At 42.9% G+C, this 19,044-nt stretch overlaps 1 protein-coding gene across 5 annotated transcripts in view; it reads left to right on the plus strand.

Moving 5' to 3' along the window:
* Nucleotides 1-19,044, plus strand: part of LOC148040138 (uncharacterized) — a 206,149-nt gene that overhangs the window by 50,955 nt on the left and 136,150 nt on the right. For 3 of the 5 annotated variants that reach the window (XM_087696996.1, XM_087697014.1, XM_087697033.1), the window contains 10 exons: nt 2,564-2,670; nt 2,912-3,078; nt 3,266-3,376; nt 3,467-3,532; nt 3,658-3,742; nt 11,901-11,984; nt 12,095-12,175; nt 12,275-12,384; nt 16,226-16,747; nt 16,961-17,156. In XM_087696996.1, coding sequence (XP_087553122.1) covers nt 2,564-2,670; nt 2,912-3,078; nt 3,266-3,376; nt 3,467-3,532; nt 3,658-3,742; nt 11,901-11,984; nt 12,095-12,175; nt 12,275-12,384; nt 16,226-16,747; nt 16,961-17,156 — 1,529 coding nt within the window. The remainder of the gene's footprint in view (nt 1-2,563; nt 2,671-2,911; nt 3,079-3,265; nt 3,377-3,466; nt 3,533-3,657; nt 3,743-11,900; nt 11,985-12,094; nt 12,176-12,274; nt 12,385-16,225; nt 16,748-16,960; nt 17,157-19,044) is intronic. The other 2 variants (XM_087697005.1, XM_087697024.1) reach the window with 2 other exon arrangements.

Genomic DNA, 19,044 nt, shown 5'->3' on the forward strand with positions numbered 1-19,044 from the left:
TGCTGTGGGATACTGCCAAGAAGAGAACCAACTGGTTGCACCTCAACTGTGATGGCATGCAGCCTCTTTGGTTCCGGCTCAAGTGGGGTACTTTTACTGGTTATTGTTTTTTGTGTGGTCAATTGGGTCATTTCATGGCTGAATGTCCAAACCAAAAGAGTACCTTGGTGGATCAGCCCATGGACAAGGACCAAGGCCAAAAACATGGCTCCAATTTCTGCCCTACAACTGATTGCCATAGGCCATGTGTTGGTACCCCTAAGTTTGAAGGTAGCCAATAGAAATAGATTGTGCTTGCTGTGGGATACTGCCAAGAAGAGACCCAACTGGTTGCACCTCAATTGTAATGGCATGCAGCCTCTTTGGTTCCGGCTCAAGTGGGGTACTTTTGCTGGTTATTGTTTTTTGTGTGGTCAATTGGGTCATTTCATGGCTGAATGCCCAAACCAAAATAGTACCTTGGTGGATCAGCCCATGGACAAGGACCAAGGCCAAAAACATGGCTCCAATTTCTGCCCTACAACCGATTATTCAGCCCAGCTAGTCTGAAGGCAAGCAGTCCCCAGTTCCTTCTTTAGACTTTGAAACACAGGGATGGACACCGACGCAATAAGGAAAAACCGAAGGACACTTTCATGTCCACAACACTTGTTTATCCTTCTTTGCCTTCGCAAGACCTTCTTCACATTTATTTTTGTCATTGGGATAAATCTTTTGATGCGCCTACTGCTTGAGTTCCACCCTTGCGAGGATCCACTGGCCCCCAAACAACAACGCAACAATAGCAATTGAGCTAATCCTCCCTGCGCACCTGTGGCCCTTGAGCTCAGCTAGCCTTTGATGCTACTAGTAGAGTCATTGTTCCACAGGATCACAAGTATCCAGGTTCCAGTGCCCACCCTATAGACATGCCTTCTTCCTCTTCGGCAAGAAAAGCTCATCAGAACTCTTGATCTAGCTCCGGCGTGCATCTTGCACTTCTATCATTTTGTATCTGTTGAATTTGTTGTATTTGGTCTTTGCTTCTGTCATTTTGGATCTGCTGAATTTGTTGTATTTGGTCTATGCACGATGGCCTAGAGCCACCTTGCATCTTGTAGTCTTGTACTTTTCCTCGTAATTAATGGAATTGTGAGCGTAGAGAGAAATCCAAATGGTTTTGACCATTTGCTAGTTAATTAAGTTGAGGCCTAAACATCCTACAATTATTATCCAATCCAAATAATGGGAAAAACTAACAAAATGTCGAGATGATTTGCACATGATAAAGTGTATACAATGGTAAAAGCATGTAATTCTACTTGGTGGTATGTTGTGATTTTATCGAAGAATTAAATGGTGAAAATCTTGCTTGCCTTATGCAATTGCTAAAATTAGAAAAAGGGAGTCGTATAAAAACCATAAAGCTCCTTTCGCATTAAACCATTAAAATATTATTTGAGAAGGACTGATTAGTCACTACCTTGGGTTTGCAATTTGTTTGCAAAATTCATCCAGAAATTTATAAGATCTTTTACTTATGCCTAGATGATGGGTAGGGTTGAGTAGTTTGTGCTCCCCCAAGGGTAGCTGCTGGGGCTCAATTTGAGCCGGTTTTGTTTCACATACATAAGGTTTCCTCCTATGGCAACACGTAACCAAGGGAAGTCTAGTCAGAAAAGGATAATTGCGTAGTTGACCCAGTGAGAGCATGTGATGACGATGAGATTTTAAGCCTTGATGGGGTCAGTGCAGCCAAACACGAGAACAGATTAGCCTGCTCCATGACCTTGATGCAACACACACACACACACATATGCGCACATGCACATGTGCGTGCATACACATGTGGATGTACGCACGCCCACACATTTTTTGGGTTCCCATTTCACTGCTTTCAATTGAGGCTGAAACTCAGTTTTGTGACTTCCAAACACGTTTCTGTTTTCCGATTTCCAAAACTTGTGGCAACTATGGCTGCATGGGACTTGCATGTTGGCTAGATGGGCATATGTTTGTTTAGTTCTTTTCACTAAGTCAAATTAAAAATAAAAACAGAAGAGAATGTCTAGTAGAAGGGTTTATAAAGTACTTGAAGTCTCGATCATGGCATCTTCAGTGACAAGCCATGTAAAATTTTTGAAATACCCAATCATTCCATCTCTTTCTTCCAGCTAATGGTCTTCAAATCTCCATGTACTCTCTCCCATCTACATGTGCCTGTTTGCATGATCTTTGTTCCTATTAGCAGCAAAACCCTCTTTCTTCCAGCTAACGGTCTTTGAATCTCCATGTACTCTCTACCATTTACATGTGCATGTTTGCATGATCTTTGTCCAATAGGAGAGTCATTCTTTGTAGTAGATACATCAAGCACTTTATAGGCTTTTCTCAATAAACTTGGATGACTACAAGGTATGATGTATGGTTGCATTATTTGATTGATATACTCTTGAATGTCACTGTTGTATGATGTACCATGTCTTTCTTTTTTGATATTCTAACATCTTTACTAACAAAAAGGGAGGGAGGGTAAAAGGGGAGAGGTTACTGCTTTTCTTGTAACTTTGAAATGTTTTGGAAGGTTGGCATGCATACTGCAATGCAACTGTGAAATACCGCACACAAGCAGGTATTTGCCGTGAAGTAAGATCTCACAGAGTCCAGTTGTCTCTTCTGCAGAAATGGAGGGTATGAAACTTTCTCTTCTCAAATATTTCTGTATAAATATTATGTTATCCATCTTGTAGATGGAGTTAATCAGAATATATCTGTTTCTGAGGCTTCCAAGTTTGGTCAGATATTACAAAGTGGCAGAACTTCAATTCTATTGCTTGTAGTGATTTGGCGTATGGTATTTGTTGTGTCCCAGTAGCACCAATATGTTCTTCCAGTTTGGAATTTAATTTTTGTTATTCGGTCGTAAACATAGGTGTGGATTCACTATAAGCACTCCCTTGAACAAGTCCTCTCCTTTGGTGTTTCTTGGCGTAAAAGATTTATTCAGAGAGAGGCATTCAATGCTTGGTTGCAATGGTGGCAAAAGAAACAATTGTTGGAAATTTGTTTCTCAAAAATTGTTCTTTCTGTTCAAAGAAGGTGCCCCCTTTGTTTGCCTTATGGCTACATAAGAGATGGAATTATACTTTTTTCAGATGCTAGGGAACAGAATGTTGTCAAAATCTACACTGTATAGGATCTTTGGTTACTCTATGCTGTTGTTTGAGCATGTGGATTGCTTTTCTGGTGTCCAATAAACAGTTAGTAAGAAAAATAAGATTGGCAGGATATTACTCGAAATAATTCATACTTGGAGAGAGATTACACTTAGAAGGAAATTCACACACAAATGCATGGTGAAAGCCCTTGAGTTCAATGCTTCACAAAAGTGCAGGAAGTACGGTAACCTGTTTTGGCTGAGTATTAAAGGTTGAATTTTCATGCAGAAAGAATGTACTATATTTTTCTTTCATGTATTTTGATGCAGATCATTTTTTGGATGGAGGCTTTGGCAGATAGACCATGCCTGCAAGTTGAATTATTCTGTGACTATGTATGGTTATACTTGTTGAAAGCTCAAATGTTTATCAGGATAACATGCTTAGTCTTGTTGCAGATTATTCCTGAGTACACTTTCATCTCGTATTTTAACTCTGTTATGTTATGCTTTCAAAACAGACTGAGCTATATGTCAACCAAACAGTGCCAAAAGACACTTATATGCTGGAGAAAGTGGGCATCCAAAAAGAAACATGAGAGAAAGGTAAAACTTTACTGCTGACAGTTGGAATATCTTACTGCATATTAGGATAAATAGAACATAGCAGTGACAAAGATAGATAGCAAGATGATGTCATGAACCAGTGAGAAACTCTATGTGCTGTTTTAGAACATCATGTTTCTGTTTCAAGTAATTACTTTCTGAGACTACTGTCAGATACAATCCCATGGAATTGCTGGATCTGCCAGACAAGTATGTGCTTATCATAAGTGAAATAATTCCAACTTGCTCATTTCTTTTTATTAATAGACAATCCAAAAGCTGAAGGAACAAATCCTGTGCAGCCATTACTCTCTGTATATTATCCTTCCTTTTTTTGCAAATAAAATGTGGCTAGTTATATTACTTCAGAAATAAACCCCGAAGACAGGGAAGTGCTCATACTCAACAGACTAGCTGGAGGTGATGCAGAGTCACAGATATATCAAGTGTACAAGCTTCTTAGGGCGGTCTAGGTGGGAGGCGGGACAAGAAGCCATGGAGGGGGGGGGGGGGGGGGGGGGGTTGTATCGCCATCTGGGGCTACCTGCCTGCATCACGAAAAACAGGTCCTGGCCGCCCCAAGTGCGCATGAAATGAAAACGGAGCTCTTGACGAGCTCGAGACTCGCCCTGCACCTGGTCCCGTCATCCGCGGAGGGAGTGGATGATGGAGGTCTAGAGCTCTGCTAAGGTCGCCTATATTGAAAGTCTCTCCCCGCCAAAAACCTCTTGACACCATGCCTTCTAGACATGCCATCCAGTAAGACTCCCTATGATCTCCCATATCTCAGAGCGGTCTGTTGTGGGCTCCAATACCTGGCGTATGGGTAGAGCCTCCAAACCGACCACTGCGCACCACCCTGCCTCAATAATGAATATTGTGTCCTGCATCCCAGACTCATATAGAAGGTGACGACCCTGGTTGACTGCCTACCAGCAGAAAGCTCCCCATGAGATACATCCAAGGCTGGGTGCTATACGGCAGAGGATGTGGCATGCTCCTCTCCACACGAGCTGCGTTGCCTCACACGACCAGAGGCAGTGCTTTGGAGTTTCCAAAGGCTGCTGTGTGCAGCGTTTACAACCTCCCTCCTTCTACATCTGGACTAACTAACTTCCCACCGCCAGGCCTCCATGTGCCACCAGCCATAATAAATACAATACCCTCCTCGGCTTCCAGCTATCCCATAGGGGACGCCAAAAGGTCCGTTAGAAAGCCTTCGTGATGCTGTGCTCCGCCGCCTAATGCCTGCTATGTGACGGCGCCCAATCCATGTCCTCCTGCATCAGTACGTATTTGCCAATACTGGATGTGTACTCCAGGAACCTTGCTGGCTTCTTGGGGACCGCGGTGGCTATAGGCGCCACTCCGTGAGCTCCTCCCAGAAGACATAAGGGTCCAGCCACCATGTCTTCCCGTGAAGGCCAACCATCCGAATCCTCTTCCATGAAAGGACAACTATCCCCTCATCCTACTACCCTGTGTCAAGGGCCAGACGCCCCCCCTCTTGCACAGTGAAGAAAGTCCCATGTGGAGTGCTGCTCACTCTACTTGCCACTTGTAGGGGGATACCTGTTGATGAAAACCTAGTGGCCCATACCTCCCCGGGCTCTACCGGCTCTCGTATCGGGAGGGCAAGGCACTCCTGAGGTATTGCTACGTCTATCTCCCTTCTTCTCAACTTAACTCTTCTCTGGCAGTCTAATGCTCGCTACAGCACCTCCTCGTCCACCATCTTGTACACCTTCCGCAATGTCTTGATGGTATGAGCTGGGCCGGCCTCCTAACCAACCCATTGGATGTGGGGGCGCTCGCCAATCTGTATCCCATCCCGATCTCTGACCTGGGGATTCCAGATCACCAGCTAGTGGTCTATCTCCTCTTGGCAACCTGGGGGCTCTGAATTAGGGCCTTATGGAGGCCCTGCCACACACGAAGTAGGCTGCGTAGAAAGGGGGATCTGGGGGCGGGGGGTGATTTGGGCCGTCGTGAAGATCCATCTTGGAGACGGTCTCCAATCACTACCAAGCCTCGGTCTACAATCTTGGAGACCCTCCTGCAGTAGGACCTTCCAGGTCTGCCCTCTTGGTGTGAGGCCGCGGACTACTAGCTTGTGCAAGAGGGCCATACTCTGATACTCTGGGTCTAAGATTCCAAGCTCTCCCTCTGACCGATGTCGGATGATGGTCACCCATGCTACCTTGGTCACTTGGGAATCCTTGGAATCGTCTAAACCGGCCCAAAGGAAGTTCTACACTAGATGGCAAAGTTGAACTACACAGGATGAGGAGAAGCACCAACACGAGGTGATGTACCAAGACGTTGCTAAGAGGACCTGGTTAACCACCAGGGCTCGACCTGCTAGGGAAAGGCGAGCAATACTCCAGTAGGTCAGCTTCCTCCGAATAGAGTCAAAGACTGGAAGAAACTACTGGGCGGGAGTGATGTCGAGTCCCACTTGGAACCCTAGGTAACGGATGGTTTGCCCTCTGCACACCCATCTAAATCCTAGGTGGACGCCCCACTCTGTGCTAGAGTCTGGGTCTGTAAGAAAACCAACTGACTTTCGCCAGTTGATTTTCGCTCCCGGTGCAGTAAGAACACTTCGCTGATTAGGTTTTAGCATTTAAACAAAATTTGTAGCAAACTTTTGACATGTCAGACTTGGGGTCTTTGCATTATTACTTGGGCATTCAGTTCATACATGATGCTAGAGGTATTGGGTTATCACAGTCAAGATACATTGGTAAACTTTTTGAGAAGTTTGGCTTACAGGATTGCAAGCCAGTTTGTTCACCAATGGAACTTGGACTTAAACTGTCATTACATGATGACAATGATTTGTTTGGCATACACACATATGCTCCAACAGTTGCATGTCTTATTTACTTATGCAACACTAGGCCAGACATACAGTTTGCAGTTTCAGCCCTGAGCAGATATATGCATCAGCCACGCATGTCACATTGGCAAGCTGTTAAGCGTGTCTTCCGTTATTTGCAGGGTACTAGATCTCTTGGATTGATTTATGCCAAGGGGGGACCACTGCAGTTACATGCTTACAGTGATTCTGATTGGGCTGGTGATTATGATTCACGTCACTCCACTAGTAGCAATTGTTTCTTTCTTGGCTCGTCTTGCATATCTTGGCTTAGCAAGAAACAGTCCACTGTTGCCACATCATCATGTAAAGCTGAATACAAGGCAACTTTCACTACCACAGTTGAATGTGTATGGATTAGACACTTGCTTGCTGATCTGGATGTATCTGTTACGGAGCCTACTCCTTTGTTCACTAATAGTCAGAGTGCCATGTAGTGACACGGAACCCAGTGTTTCATGCACGCACGAAACACATTGAGATACATTATCACTTTGTCAGAGAGAGGCTACATGCAGGTGATATCAGCCTTGTCTATTGTCCTACCACCAGTAATGTGGCAGACATCTTTACCAAAGCTCTTCCTCGTGACAAATTTGAAGCATTTCGCTATGCTTTAAATTTGATCTTCTTTGGTGGCAGATGATCCTTGTACCCTTGGATTACTCTTCACTCCAGGGGGGTTTGTTGGGTATTTCACTCACGCCTCACTTACGCCTACGCTCACATCGGAGTGTCGGTGATCAGTAGGACACTGGGGTACTTTTTACTCTCGGTAGGAGAGGTTTTTTCCCCCAGACTTATGGTATTATTTTGTATGTGCTTGTGACACACACTTACGGGCACTTATCATGTTCGGGTGTGAACACCCCGCTACAACCCTAAGGTTTAAGGATTGTACCTTGTACTTTCAGTTTACACTCTCTTTCAGTCCATTTGCATTGGGTGTCGTGCTTTACTCTCACACTGTCTACTATTTTCTATGCTGAGCTTCGATCTTGCTGTCCTCTCTCACATGTCAGTGGAGAAGAAGTTAGGCTCGGAGTTGTGGCTCCTGCTACTCTTCCTCTAGGAGGACGTGGACAATGGGCACCTCAGCTTGTTCAGCTTGCTCCACTTCAGCCACTTCCCCAAAGATCAGCAGCTCAAAAAGTATGGGACACACGGGATGCACAGGCTTTGTCGCTGATTGCATTGGCAGTTCAGCGGAGAAACTTGGTTAACTTTGGAGCAGATGTTTGTTGGTAAGAATGAGACCCACATCTCTTTCTTAAAGATAGAGCTCGAGACATTGAAAATGGATGAGGGTGATTCCATGCAGGATCACTTGAACAAAATTTAGGACTTGCGTGAGCAACTTATAAATGTCGATGAGTACTATTCAGATGCACAGCTGATATCTACTACATTGAACACATTACCTCCTTCATACTTGGCTTTTCATACTATCCTAAACCTCACAATGAGGATTGCCCCATAGTCTATTTCCTTTTTTCAATTAGTCAGTTTGCTTCTAGAGGAGGAGCAAACAAGAAGAAATAGTGGTGTGGATGTCATAGCCTCTAAGCAGGCTTTTATGGCTCGACAGAAGGGCAAAGGTAGTCAAGTCAAGAATGCTCCGTAGAGCTCTGGAACTTTAGGCACTTCACAGGGTAATAAAAAAGAAGAGAGCATATAAGCCAAGAAAGGCAAATGCCATTATTGCAAGAAGCCATGCCTCTACATTACTGAGTGTAGAAAGTGCATCACCAAGGAGAAGAAAAAGGAGTCAGGGATGTCTGTTTCTGATACTCCTTCCACTGCTACTGAGTTAGCGTCCTTTGTTGCAGACAAGGAGTATTGCTTTTACACATGCAATTATGACTCTTCTTGGGCTAATCAAGCATTTAGCTCTAGTGAGGATGCTGGCACTTGGTTTTTTGACAGTGGTGCTTCTAGGCACATCACATCTCGCAGAGATCTATTTTCTTCTGTTGGTGCAGCTCTAGTTGGCAAGTCTCTACAGTGTGCCAACAATGCATCATACCCTGTTAGAGGTATTAGGGAGATTGTCCTCACAGCCATTGATGACTCTATTCTCCGCCTACAGGATGCTTTGTTTGTGCCAAGCATAAAGAAGAATTGGCACATTGTGGATTGTAGGTCACCTTTGATGATGACAGATGCATGGTGAGAGACAAGGAACACATGACTTTGGTCTCGACTGGCACTTTATGTCATGGGTTATATGAGTTGGATGCTCTTTCAGTTGATCTGTCAGTGTACATGGCATCCGCTCTTACTCCTGCTATGATACTTAGTGTCCGATGGGGCATGTAAACTATGGTAGCTTGATGCTCTTACAACGTACACAAATGTTAGATGGATTACCTCTTCTGGAGAGACCTCCTGAGCACTTGTGCGAATGATGTATTTTGGGAAAAATGCATCGGTTTTCGTTTCCCCGTGATGCTGCTTTTAGAGCCACAACCAGGTTACAGTTAGTGCATTCAGATGTATGTGGGTCTATGCAGACAAAGTCATTGGGAGGATGTTACTAGTTTGTGACTTTTATTGACGACTTTACTCGATTTTGTTGGGTCTATTCTTTGGTGAAGAAGTCAGAAGTGTATGATGCATTCTTGGCTTTTGTAGCACTTGTTGAGAACCAATCTGGCTGTAAAATAAAGACTCTCCGTTTGTACTGAGGGAGGGAATATATGTCCTCTATGCTGAAATTTTTTTTGAAGCAAAAGGGGGTTGCAAAGAGGAAGAATCAGTCACTCATGGAGATGGCCAGATGTATGGTGAAAGCAAAGAGCTTGCCACATAGTTTTTGGATGGAAGCTGTAATGTGTGCTTGCCATGTTTTAAACAAATGCCCGACCAAAGAATTAAAGAAAATTACACCTTTTGAGGCTTGGAACAGCCGGAAACCTTCTGTTGGACATTTTCGTACCTTTGGGTATCTTGCATATGCACACATTCCCCAAGTACTCAAAAAAAAGTTGGGTAACAAGGTTTTCAAATGCATTTTTGTGGGATATAGTAGTGAGAGCGAAGGCTATAGACTCTATGATCCTGTCTCTAAAAAGGTGTTTGTCTGTAGGGACGTACTATTTGATGAAAAATCAAAATTGTCCCTTGCTGGTTTTAACACATATCAGACTGCCCGCGCTGTATTTGAAGGGCTGCTGCCCATTTCATTTGGTTATTCAGGTGGAGTTTCAGCAAGTGTTTCAGCAAGTGCCATTGGCTGATCTGAATATTCAGCAAAGTGCTGAAACTGAAATTCAGCAAGAGCTTATGCATAGTCAGGAGGCAAGAAAAATGCCTAGATGGTATTTACAGACTATGAAAGATAGTCATCTGGATGCACCCATGGTCGATCGAACTAGAAGGCAAGCTCGTATGCATGATACTGCACATACCATGGAGTTTGTTATGGTAGCAAGTATAGTTGATGATGAGGAGACTGAATGTTTTGAGGATGCACAACAAAGTGTGTATTGGATGGCAGCAATGCAAGGTGAATTTGATTCTATCATTAAGAACCAAACATGGGATTTAGTGTCTTTGCCCTTTGGGAAGAAAGCCAATGGAAGAAAATGGGTCTACAAGCTGAAACGGAATGCAGATGGATCCATTGACAAATATAAGGTAAGGCTTGTAGCTAAAGGCTGTGTATAGAAGAAAGGCATTGACTATGAGGAGACATTTGCTCTTACCTCCGAAATGACTACCATCAGGTCTATGGTGCTATGGTGCTTTGGCTGCCCGTTATGGATGGACTGTGCATCAGTTAGATATTAAAACTGCATTTTTACATGGGGAACTTCATGAGGAAGTATATGTACAACAACCGGTTTGCAAGCTGAAAAAGGCTTTATATGGTTTGAAACAAGCTCCTAGAGCTTGGTATGCAAAGATTGATGCCTCTTTACTCAGCCAAGGGTCTATAAACAGTTCATCTGAGTCTACCCTTTACGTATGTAAACAGGGGGTGTTGATCATTTGTCTATATGTTGATGATCTTTTGCTTACAAGTACACATGCTGATCAGATTTCAGCATTCAAATAGAATGGTCAGTGATAATGCTGGAAGTTTGAGATAGTGAAGCATCTATGCTAGGGAACCATGTAAATGACTACCTTTCAAGAAACCATTGGAGAGCTATTGACTAGCTCTTGTGCAGTGTTTGCAAAAATGAGCCTCACCATGAAAATGCCTTGCCCTAGCAGTGGCCTTGGAAATGTGTGAGGTACCAATGCGGAGGATGGAATGAAATCTGGGAGTGTTGAATTACCTGTGTTGAGTCTGTGGTATCTTATACTCCTCTGTTGCCTGTGTTGACAGAAGTTTCTTCTTGGAAGGAACAATGTGCAAGGTGAAAGATTTGGGTACAATGGCTGGTTGTCTGATGTTACTGTTGTCATTATTGATTGAAGTGGTAGACTTGGGTACAATGACTGGTTGCGCTGGATGCATGCAAAGATTTCCATTGTGTGCACTTGAACATGTGCTGAGAGATGGTGAAAAGCTGCTTTAAGGGAAAGGGAGAAGCAGTAGGACCAGCTGAAGAGAGGAGGTGGATAGGAAGAAGAGGGAAGAGGAGAGCTAGAATGAGTGTGCTGCCTGTTGATGCAGTGTTGAAGCTAGGAGACAGTGGCATGGGTGAAAGATGAGGAGGTGGTGGTGAGAGGTGCTAACATAACAGTGTGCTCAGCCACGATGGGGAGCAGCACAGCAGGGGGGAGATGGAGGTACAAAGGGGTGAGGAGAAGGTGGGCTGAAGGCTGGTTGGCAGTAGAAATGGGAGGAGAGCAAACAATTGTGCCAGCATCAATCATAGCTGCAGTATCCATGATTTAACATGGATTCTTGTTCACACATTGCCCAGTGGACAGCTCGTGTTTCTATTATACAACAATTAAGTCCCATCCAAGCATGAAGTCCTAAATCAGTCAGGAACTAGAGTTTATATAAATTAAGTTGCCAGTTGTACATGTGGTTGGCCAATTCCCAAATCACAAGTTTTGCTCTTTAGTTTTTGATAATGTGAAAGATTTTATGCCTGCAAGATGTACCATGTGACAGATAGTTTCATAAACATTTAGCAGACAATCCTTAGTGCTGATGAATTGGGTGGGCCCTAGCATGTATGATTATCATGGTCTTTTTGCTGAGGTATTCTTTGCTAAAGTAAAGATTGTGTCTCTAGCTGCAATGACCATTTGTGGTCAACAATATGGCACCTAGTATTAATGCTCAGTAATTATTGGCATTGTGACTTCTAGACACTTCTAGGTATAACAAGGTTTTCACAAAACCGCAGAAAAATCCAATCCTGGCATCGATGGTGTGAGCAGTATGGATATCAGGTGCTTGATCGTGCTTTCAAAATTTGAATATGAAGTACTTTAAGAAAAAATTATTGTCTGTTTTAATCATTGAATGGAACTTAATTCATCTATGTTGTACTGAGTTTTAGGCAGCAGTCACACGATGGCATTCACATAGAGACCACAAAACTGTGTCTGCAATATTTAGAGCTTTCAGAATATTAGCAAAGGTTAGTAACATATCATCCACATGACATAGTTTCAATAATCCTACAGAGTGCAAGCAATGAATTTATTGTGATGGTTGCTATGTCAATTTTACTTGACAGGAATCACGAGAAAGAAGAAATATTTTTAGAAAACCTCTTTTATGTGGTCAAGTTGAGGATTATCATATCCATTCTGAAGGTGTTGCCATCAGCCATAGTTGTCCGAATAGGTAAGGAAAATGTGTTGTCGGTGTTTTATCTGAGTGTAAGAAAAGCTCTTCATTTTGAAACATCGAACATTTTGACATGCTCATATCAATAAAGCTTTTTTCTTAAAGTTAACAATTGTGCATTTAAGCCACAAACTTTAGAAGAGACTGGATATTTTTACAAGTATAATGGTGTCATTTTGTAATATATAAAGAGCACAGCATGATAATCTTTTGGGGGGAAATACGGTCACAATTACAATGACCATCTGTAATATCCAATGCACAATGCCTGCAATTCAGAGCGACAATAAAACACATTTCTATTATGTGTCAAGCAAGACACTATGAAATGGAGTTGAGCAGGTGGAGTGGAAACCTGGCAGAAGTCAATAGAATGTATGCTTTTTTGTCCCCAGGTAGCCATTAATTTTCTATTTGTTTTGGATGGACAAATTTTGTACAAAGTGTCTGAACACTCAATGTACTTACAAGGCTATACAGGCTGCCATCACAGAAGAGGAGGATGTTGAGAGCCTGAATAAGAAATTGGCCACAGGCGAAGCAGCTCTCCAATACAACTTTGGCACAGTAGTATCAAAGCTAGGAGTAGGACATGCCAAGAAGCCATCTAAAGTATAGCCATCAGAAACTTAGCCTGAGATAGCCAAATTGTGACATTTCTGTATTGTGCACAGTGTCTAGAAGTGCATCCAAGAAAGGGAAGTGGCATAATGTTTCAATGTGATTGAGAAGGATTCAAAAAGTTGAACATAAGAAGGAAAATTGATTCTAAAGAGGAAGGTACCTGATGAATAAGCTATTGCAAAGGAGGAGAACTCCAAAAAAAAAGTGTAGAGTGTTCTCATTTAGAGCACCGCATCTATGACAAGGATTAAAGGCAATCCGCTTCACCATAAGCATAGAACCTAACAGAATAGCATCAAACATGCATCTTCATAGAAAGAACCTTTCCTTAATTTGCAACTTTTTGGACCCAGTTTTTTAAACTCTAGAATACCATTTAATAAGAGAAATCAATGTGATGCCAAAGGGAATTAGCTTGTTCCATCATCCAAGTTCTTGCTGCAGGTAATATAGATTATCTTGCCTGTCATATCATGAAGTTAATAGTTTGTTGCATTGTATGAGATGCTCCAATCGTGCAATATATCCTTATGTTTCAAAGGAGGAACCAGTTCAAATGGCTGAATCATATTCTGGATCAAGCTCCAAAGAGGCCTATAGTAATGACCCATGGCATACATCCTTTTAGCTTAAGGGAGAAGCCAGAACGGTTCCTTGAGGTGTGAGAGCTTCACTCACTCTAGCACTGCCATTCACTGTCGAAAAATGAGCCTTTCTTGGTTTGGGAGCTAGAGGAGGATCAAGAAATTTGCTCTGATGTAATATGTAAGTGAATGCCTTCAGCATCTCATGGGATTCGGAATCGTAAAAGCAGCCAAAGAGGTCAGCCAGCTCCACTCTCCTAGATCCCTCTCTCTCTTCTCTAAGGTTCTGGGCTTCCCATATCCAAAGCCCCCACTCATGGATATTATCCCAAGCAAGGCACAAGTCTAGCTTCCAAGACTTCCCGTACAGCCTAATGACATGGATCCTCTGTGACAGATTAGGGAAAGTGGGATCCTATTGTCCTCTATCCACCATTCAGAAGTCCAAGTCACTACCCAAGAGAAGTGGCTCCTTGCATATGTGTCTTTTTAGACTGCTCCATCTGCTATCTGTTAAATGTCCCTCTAAGCTCTAATGTATCAGGCAAGGTTATTCTCCCACATTGCTGGTAGGCTCCTTATGTTGGGTGGGCTTCTGCCCAAACCAGGTGCACTTCATTTGTTGATGGCCAGATTTGTGGCAACATAGGCATTGGTTGCACTGCCTATTAGTGACCATGATCTTCTACTAGTATATTGTCTCTTGCCCATGATCTCAATAGACTTAAGAATCTTCAAAGTATGTCTAACTACAACCAGGACCTTTTGCACAATTGGCGCTTGTCATTGCATCTAGGAATAAGAGCAGAAACATTGTGTTGGAAAGGAGGCCAGAGTGCTCTACTGAGTGGTGAAATGCCTTCTGCCAACCCCCTAGAAGAGGGAGGTGACCAAGTGCTCAGAAAATTGATGAGCTGGAACTTTGAAACCATGAAGCCAAGCAAACTCTGCTTGTGAACTAGCTCTTGGCTGCCTTTTGTGCAAGTGAGTTTGACCATGAAAACACTGGAGTCCATAAGTGTGGCCTCGGCAGTGCACAAGGTACCAATGAAGAGCAGGAAGTAAAGCTAGTTATGAAGTTGGACATGGGAGATCGACTGTCCCACAATGTCTCGAAGACATCACAGAAGATTGTGGTGCATTGCCATACTATCCGAATTTTCTCTTCAGAAAGAACAATGCGCAAGGTTGGTAACTTGGCCATGATCAGCTGCAGCTCCTCGTCTATGATAGGATAATGACATGTATCTCCAATGTAGTTAGAAGGATCTCGAGTCGTGTTTGAATCTTGTGGAGTTGGTAGTGGCTACCACTCTTGCTCAGTTCTCGGCATAGGCTCCTTTTGGGATTGAGTAGGTATGGAAGTATTTGATGTCATCTTTCCTCGGTAGTTTGTGTTTCTAAAGATGGAGCTTTCCGATCAAGGGCCTTGGTTTCTTCAGTGAGCCTAGCTCTGATAACATGTAAAGAAATGCTCATCTACATATACAAACACAATCATACGACAAACGCACTGACTCATAAAGAAACATAGTTAGGGTTAGGGTTAACACAAAGACAATGAACACAGAAGATAATTAAACTAAATAATGAATGAATAGATACAATGCTCAATGCAGCAAGCACACTATGCAAGGTGAGATTGACCCCCAAAATCTTGTACTTAAGAGGACCAAGGTAGAGAGTATGAGCAGAAGAGTGTGTTGTACTTTGACAAATCTTGAAATCTAGCAGGTAGGCTCCAAGAAGGCATCTTGTAGGAGCAAATGCAACTTGTGTAGGCTCGGTTAGACGACAATGTATAGTGAAAATTTGCAAATGAGGTGTGTCTGGGCAGCAGCAGTCAAGGCGGCAGCATCTAGATCAAAACACAGCAGTCTGGGGCTGGGTTTTCAGCAATACCATAGTAGATAGGTGCAAATGCATTGAAAATGTTGACATCAGCTCGGGTTGACAGTAGGGACAGTAGTACGGCAGCTCCACAAGGTGAGATGACAGCAAAGTGCAGGCTGGTACAACAGCCACCAGGCTGAGAACAGTTGCCAACTGCAGTGGAAGGCTTGGTAGCAGGTGACAAATGGTAGAAAACAATGATGGATTCACCAATGGAGTGTGCCGCAAATAGGGTGTGGACAACAATGAGAAGGCACTTGCAAGCTGCAAAAATTAGATGGGGGCTAGATGGAGGGCAACATGCCTACTTATAGAATGTTTGAATCCTCCCCATAGGTTTGTGCTTATGGGAAACATACACTCTCTAGGAACACATTTCTTTTTAATAAAGAGGTTTATTTCATTAGCTAAGCATGTTTTGGTGCTGTTTTAAAGAAGCTAACGTATGTTTAGCTCAATAACACTTTCTTTCAATGTCAGCCACCCATGGTTTGGGACTACGGGCCTCCTAATTGGCTATTCACTCGTGCCTTGTAATAGACTTTCACTTCATATTTTGTATTGTAAAAAGAAAACTTCCCTCACATGGCCATTTTTGTATTGTGCCTTCGGATACTTTCTCCCAAGGGGACTCATTAATGGAAGTTCCTTTTTTTTTTTTTTGGGAAGGGGGGGGGGGGGGGGAGTGCAATGATAATTCATTGCTATTCTTGTTTTGTTTTTCTTTTCATTTCAAGGAGGCTTGTGCATGAGTTGCTGCATTCAACCAGAGGAGCAATTCGAAAATGGAAATACCTCATTGAGATCAGGCACATAAACATTAAGGGCTTAAAAAGGGACCTGGCTGTAAAGCTGTGGTCAAGGTTTTGGCTTAAAACTGCAATTGAGGGCTGGAAGATTGTTGTACAAAAAAGAAAATGTGAGAAGAAGCTATCTGAATCACTAAAGCAACTTTGGGCCAAAGAGAGGCACCCATGGGCATCTAAAAAACTTGCATGTCTACAAGCAAAAACTTTACATGGTAGAAGAACAGATGGGAAAAGAGCCCTTGTAGCAGCAAGGTGGAGAGGGCTGGTGCTTGAGAAGCTGTCCTTTTCCACTTGGGCCCATATATATGCTATCCAACGGGAGCAAGTAAAGCAAGAATTATTTGCACTACAAAAGCTTAAGAATTGGTGGCTTACAACAATGCTTTCACTGTGGAAAACATTAGCATACAGATACAGCAGAGAACAGGAAAACTTGTATCAGAATGATTGGTTAGTATTTGACAATGAATCTGATGATAAGCATCAAATAACAAAACTTAATGCCATTAAAAGGTAGGAATTCAGAACAATTGTCAGACTGTAAACAGAGGGTTTCTCTTTTGTTTTAAGTGTGCGATCTTTTGAACTACATTTCACTGCAGGGATAGGGCCTCGTAACTTGCATCTTGGCCTCCTAACTTGCATCTGCCATTCTTTTCTCAGTGCAAACACAGCCCCCAGATCAGCAACATTCAAGTGTCAATATCAAGTTCTTAGAGTGTTGAAGGATTATGGTCATCAGCAAAAAGTGGTCCAGGGCTTCCTAGCAAGGAGAAGGCCTGGATGTGTAATCTCTTATCTTAATAAATGGAGGCAGAGAACTCGAGAGCTGAAAAGTGAGCAGCCATCTCTCTTAATGGTAAATTAAACCACCTCCTATGTGAAAAAATCCATTAAATCTCTGTTTGTGTTTTATCATGCTTTTTAATTTCAGGCTCTTGTTTGCATTGGCTGTGTTTTAGCATGCTTTTTATTTCAGGCTTATTTCTATTGCCATATATGATGGTTCTTACAGGGTGGACACCACTACACCTGCTTTGCTTGTTCAAAGGCATTTCTATAATTCCATTCAGCCGAAATTTAAGCTCTTCATAGCTTTTTAAATTTGTATGGATTTATGTCCTTACTGCATAAACTGTATTCATCTAATGCGTCTCCCAATTTGTATGCTTTTCATAACAGGGCACTTTGAGTTTTACACCTTTCAGGTGTGAACACACTCCAGCAACCCTAAGGTTTAAGGGTCATACTTTGTACTTGCATCTTACACCCTTTGATTATTGCATTGGGTGTCGTGCTATCATACTCTCACACTCTCTTCACTGTTAACTGTACTCTCAGCTAAGCAATCTGTCCTCCTTCTCACATTTGGTATCAGAACCAGGTTCAGCTCAGTCCTCTCTCTCTCTCTCTCTCTGTGCAACCAGTAGGATCTGAGTGCCCTCCTCCAATTTCAGACTGGTTTGCTTCACCCTGCAGAACAGCCCCCAGCTGTCTATAGCTCCACTGCCACCAGCAGTGCTTGGTCCGCCTCCTGGGCTGCCCTGCCAACGCCATCAGCACCACCGCCCACCAACCTCCAGCCTTGCCTCCAAGTAGGCTCGCTGCCTGTGCCAATTGCACCACTTGCAGTTTGTTCCATCACCTGAGCAGGTAGCACCTGTCTACTCCAACCTCTGCAGCTCAGCGCTGCCCTATTTTGGAGGCACCGTCAGTGCTACAGGCGCCCCCCAGCTTTGCACTCCCTATCCCTGCCCCAGGCTCGCCAGGACCACCAGATCTGCTCAGATCTACATTATCAAAGGTAAACATGAAAAAATCATTCATTTTTTCAAGTTTTTTAATTCAGTTTTCATCTCGTGGAAGGGGCTTGTGCCTAGGCAATATCCCTCTACTTTTGCAAGTGTCTAGGACACATTTCTTGCAGAGATTTTGTGAAATTTTAGGTCAAAAATTTGAGTCTTTTGTTGTTAGCTCATAGATTGGAAAATGTACATCAGTGACAGTCTCAAATAGACTACTCTCGTGCATTTTGGGACAAGAAATTTTGGGGTTTTTGCATTTTTAGCGCTGCTGAGTACTGTTTACAGCTTGGACAGTGTGTACTTCAGACAATTTTTGATAGTGTGTGATTAAATTTGCTAATTACAGCAAAGTGCTCATTGTAATTTATGGCAATTCTAAGATTTCTAGGTTGGTCCAGCTTGAAGTATTGCTCTTTTGCTCCTTGATTAGTGACATTTATCATGGCCAATCAAGGAGGTGATGCATTTACATATGTGTCCAAGGAGGTAGGTTGGATGGCAACAACTATTCTCTATGGTCTTCTATGATGAAAAATGTGTTGATTGCCAAGAATCTTTTGGATTATGTCAGCGATGAAGATAAAATTTAGGATTTGCACAAGTAGCTTATGAATGTAGATGAGTATTACTCAAATGCATAGTTGATATCTACTACTTTGAATTTATTGTTGCCCTCGTATTTAGCCTTTCATACGGCCTTGAACCTCACAATGAGGATTTTCCCACAGCCACTTACTTTCCTTCAATTGGCCAGTTTTCTCTTAGAGGAAGAGCAGAAAAGAAAGAATAGTGGTGTGGATGTTATAGCCTATGAGCAAGCTTTTATGACAAGGCATAAGAGTAAGGGCAACCAAGCTAAAAATGCTCCGTAGAGGTTTGGGTATTTAGGTACTTCATAGAGCAACAAGAAATTGGAGGGGCACGTAAGCCAAGAAGGATAAG

The sequence above is a fragment of the Lygodium microphyllum genome, chromosome 2 (assembly GCF_053477565.2).
Source record: "Lygodium microphyllum isolate KBCC chromosome 2, Lygodium_microphyllum_v1.1.10, whole genome shotgun sequence".
NCBI classification, from domain to species: Eukaryota; Viridiplantae; Streptophyta; class Polypodiopsida; order Schizaeales; family Lygodiaceae; genus Lygodium; species Lygodium microphyllum.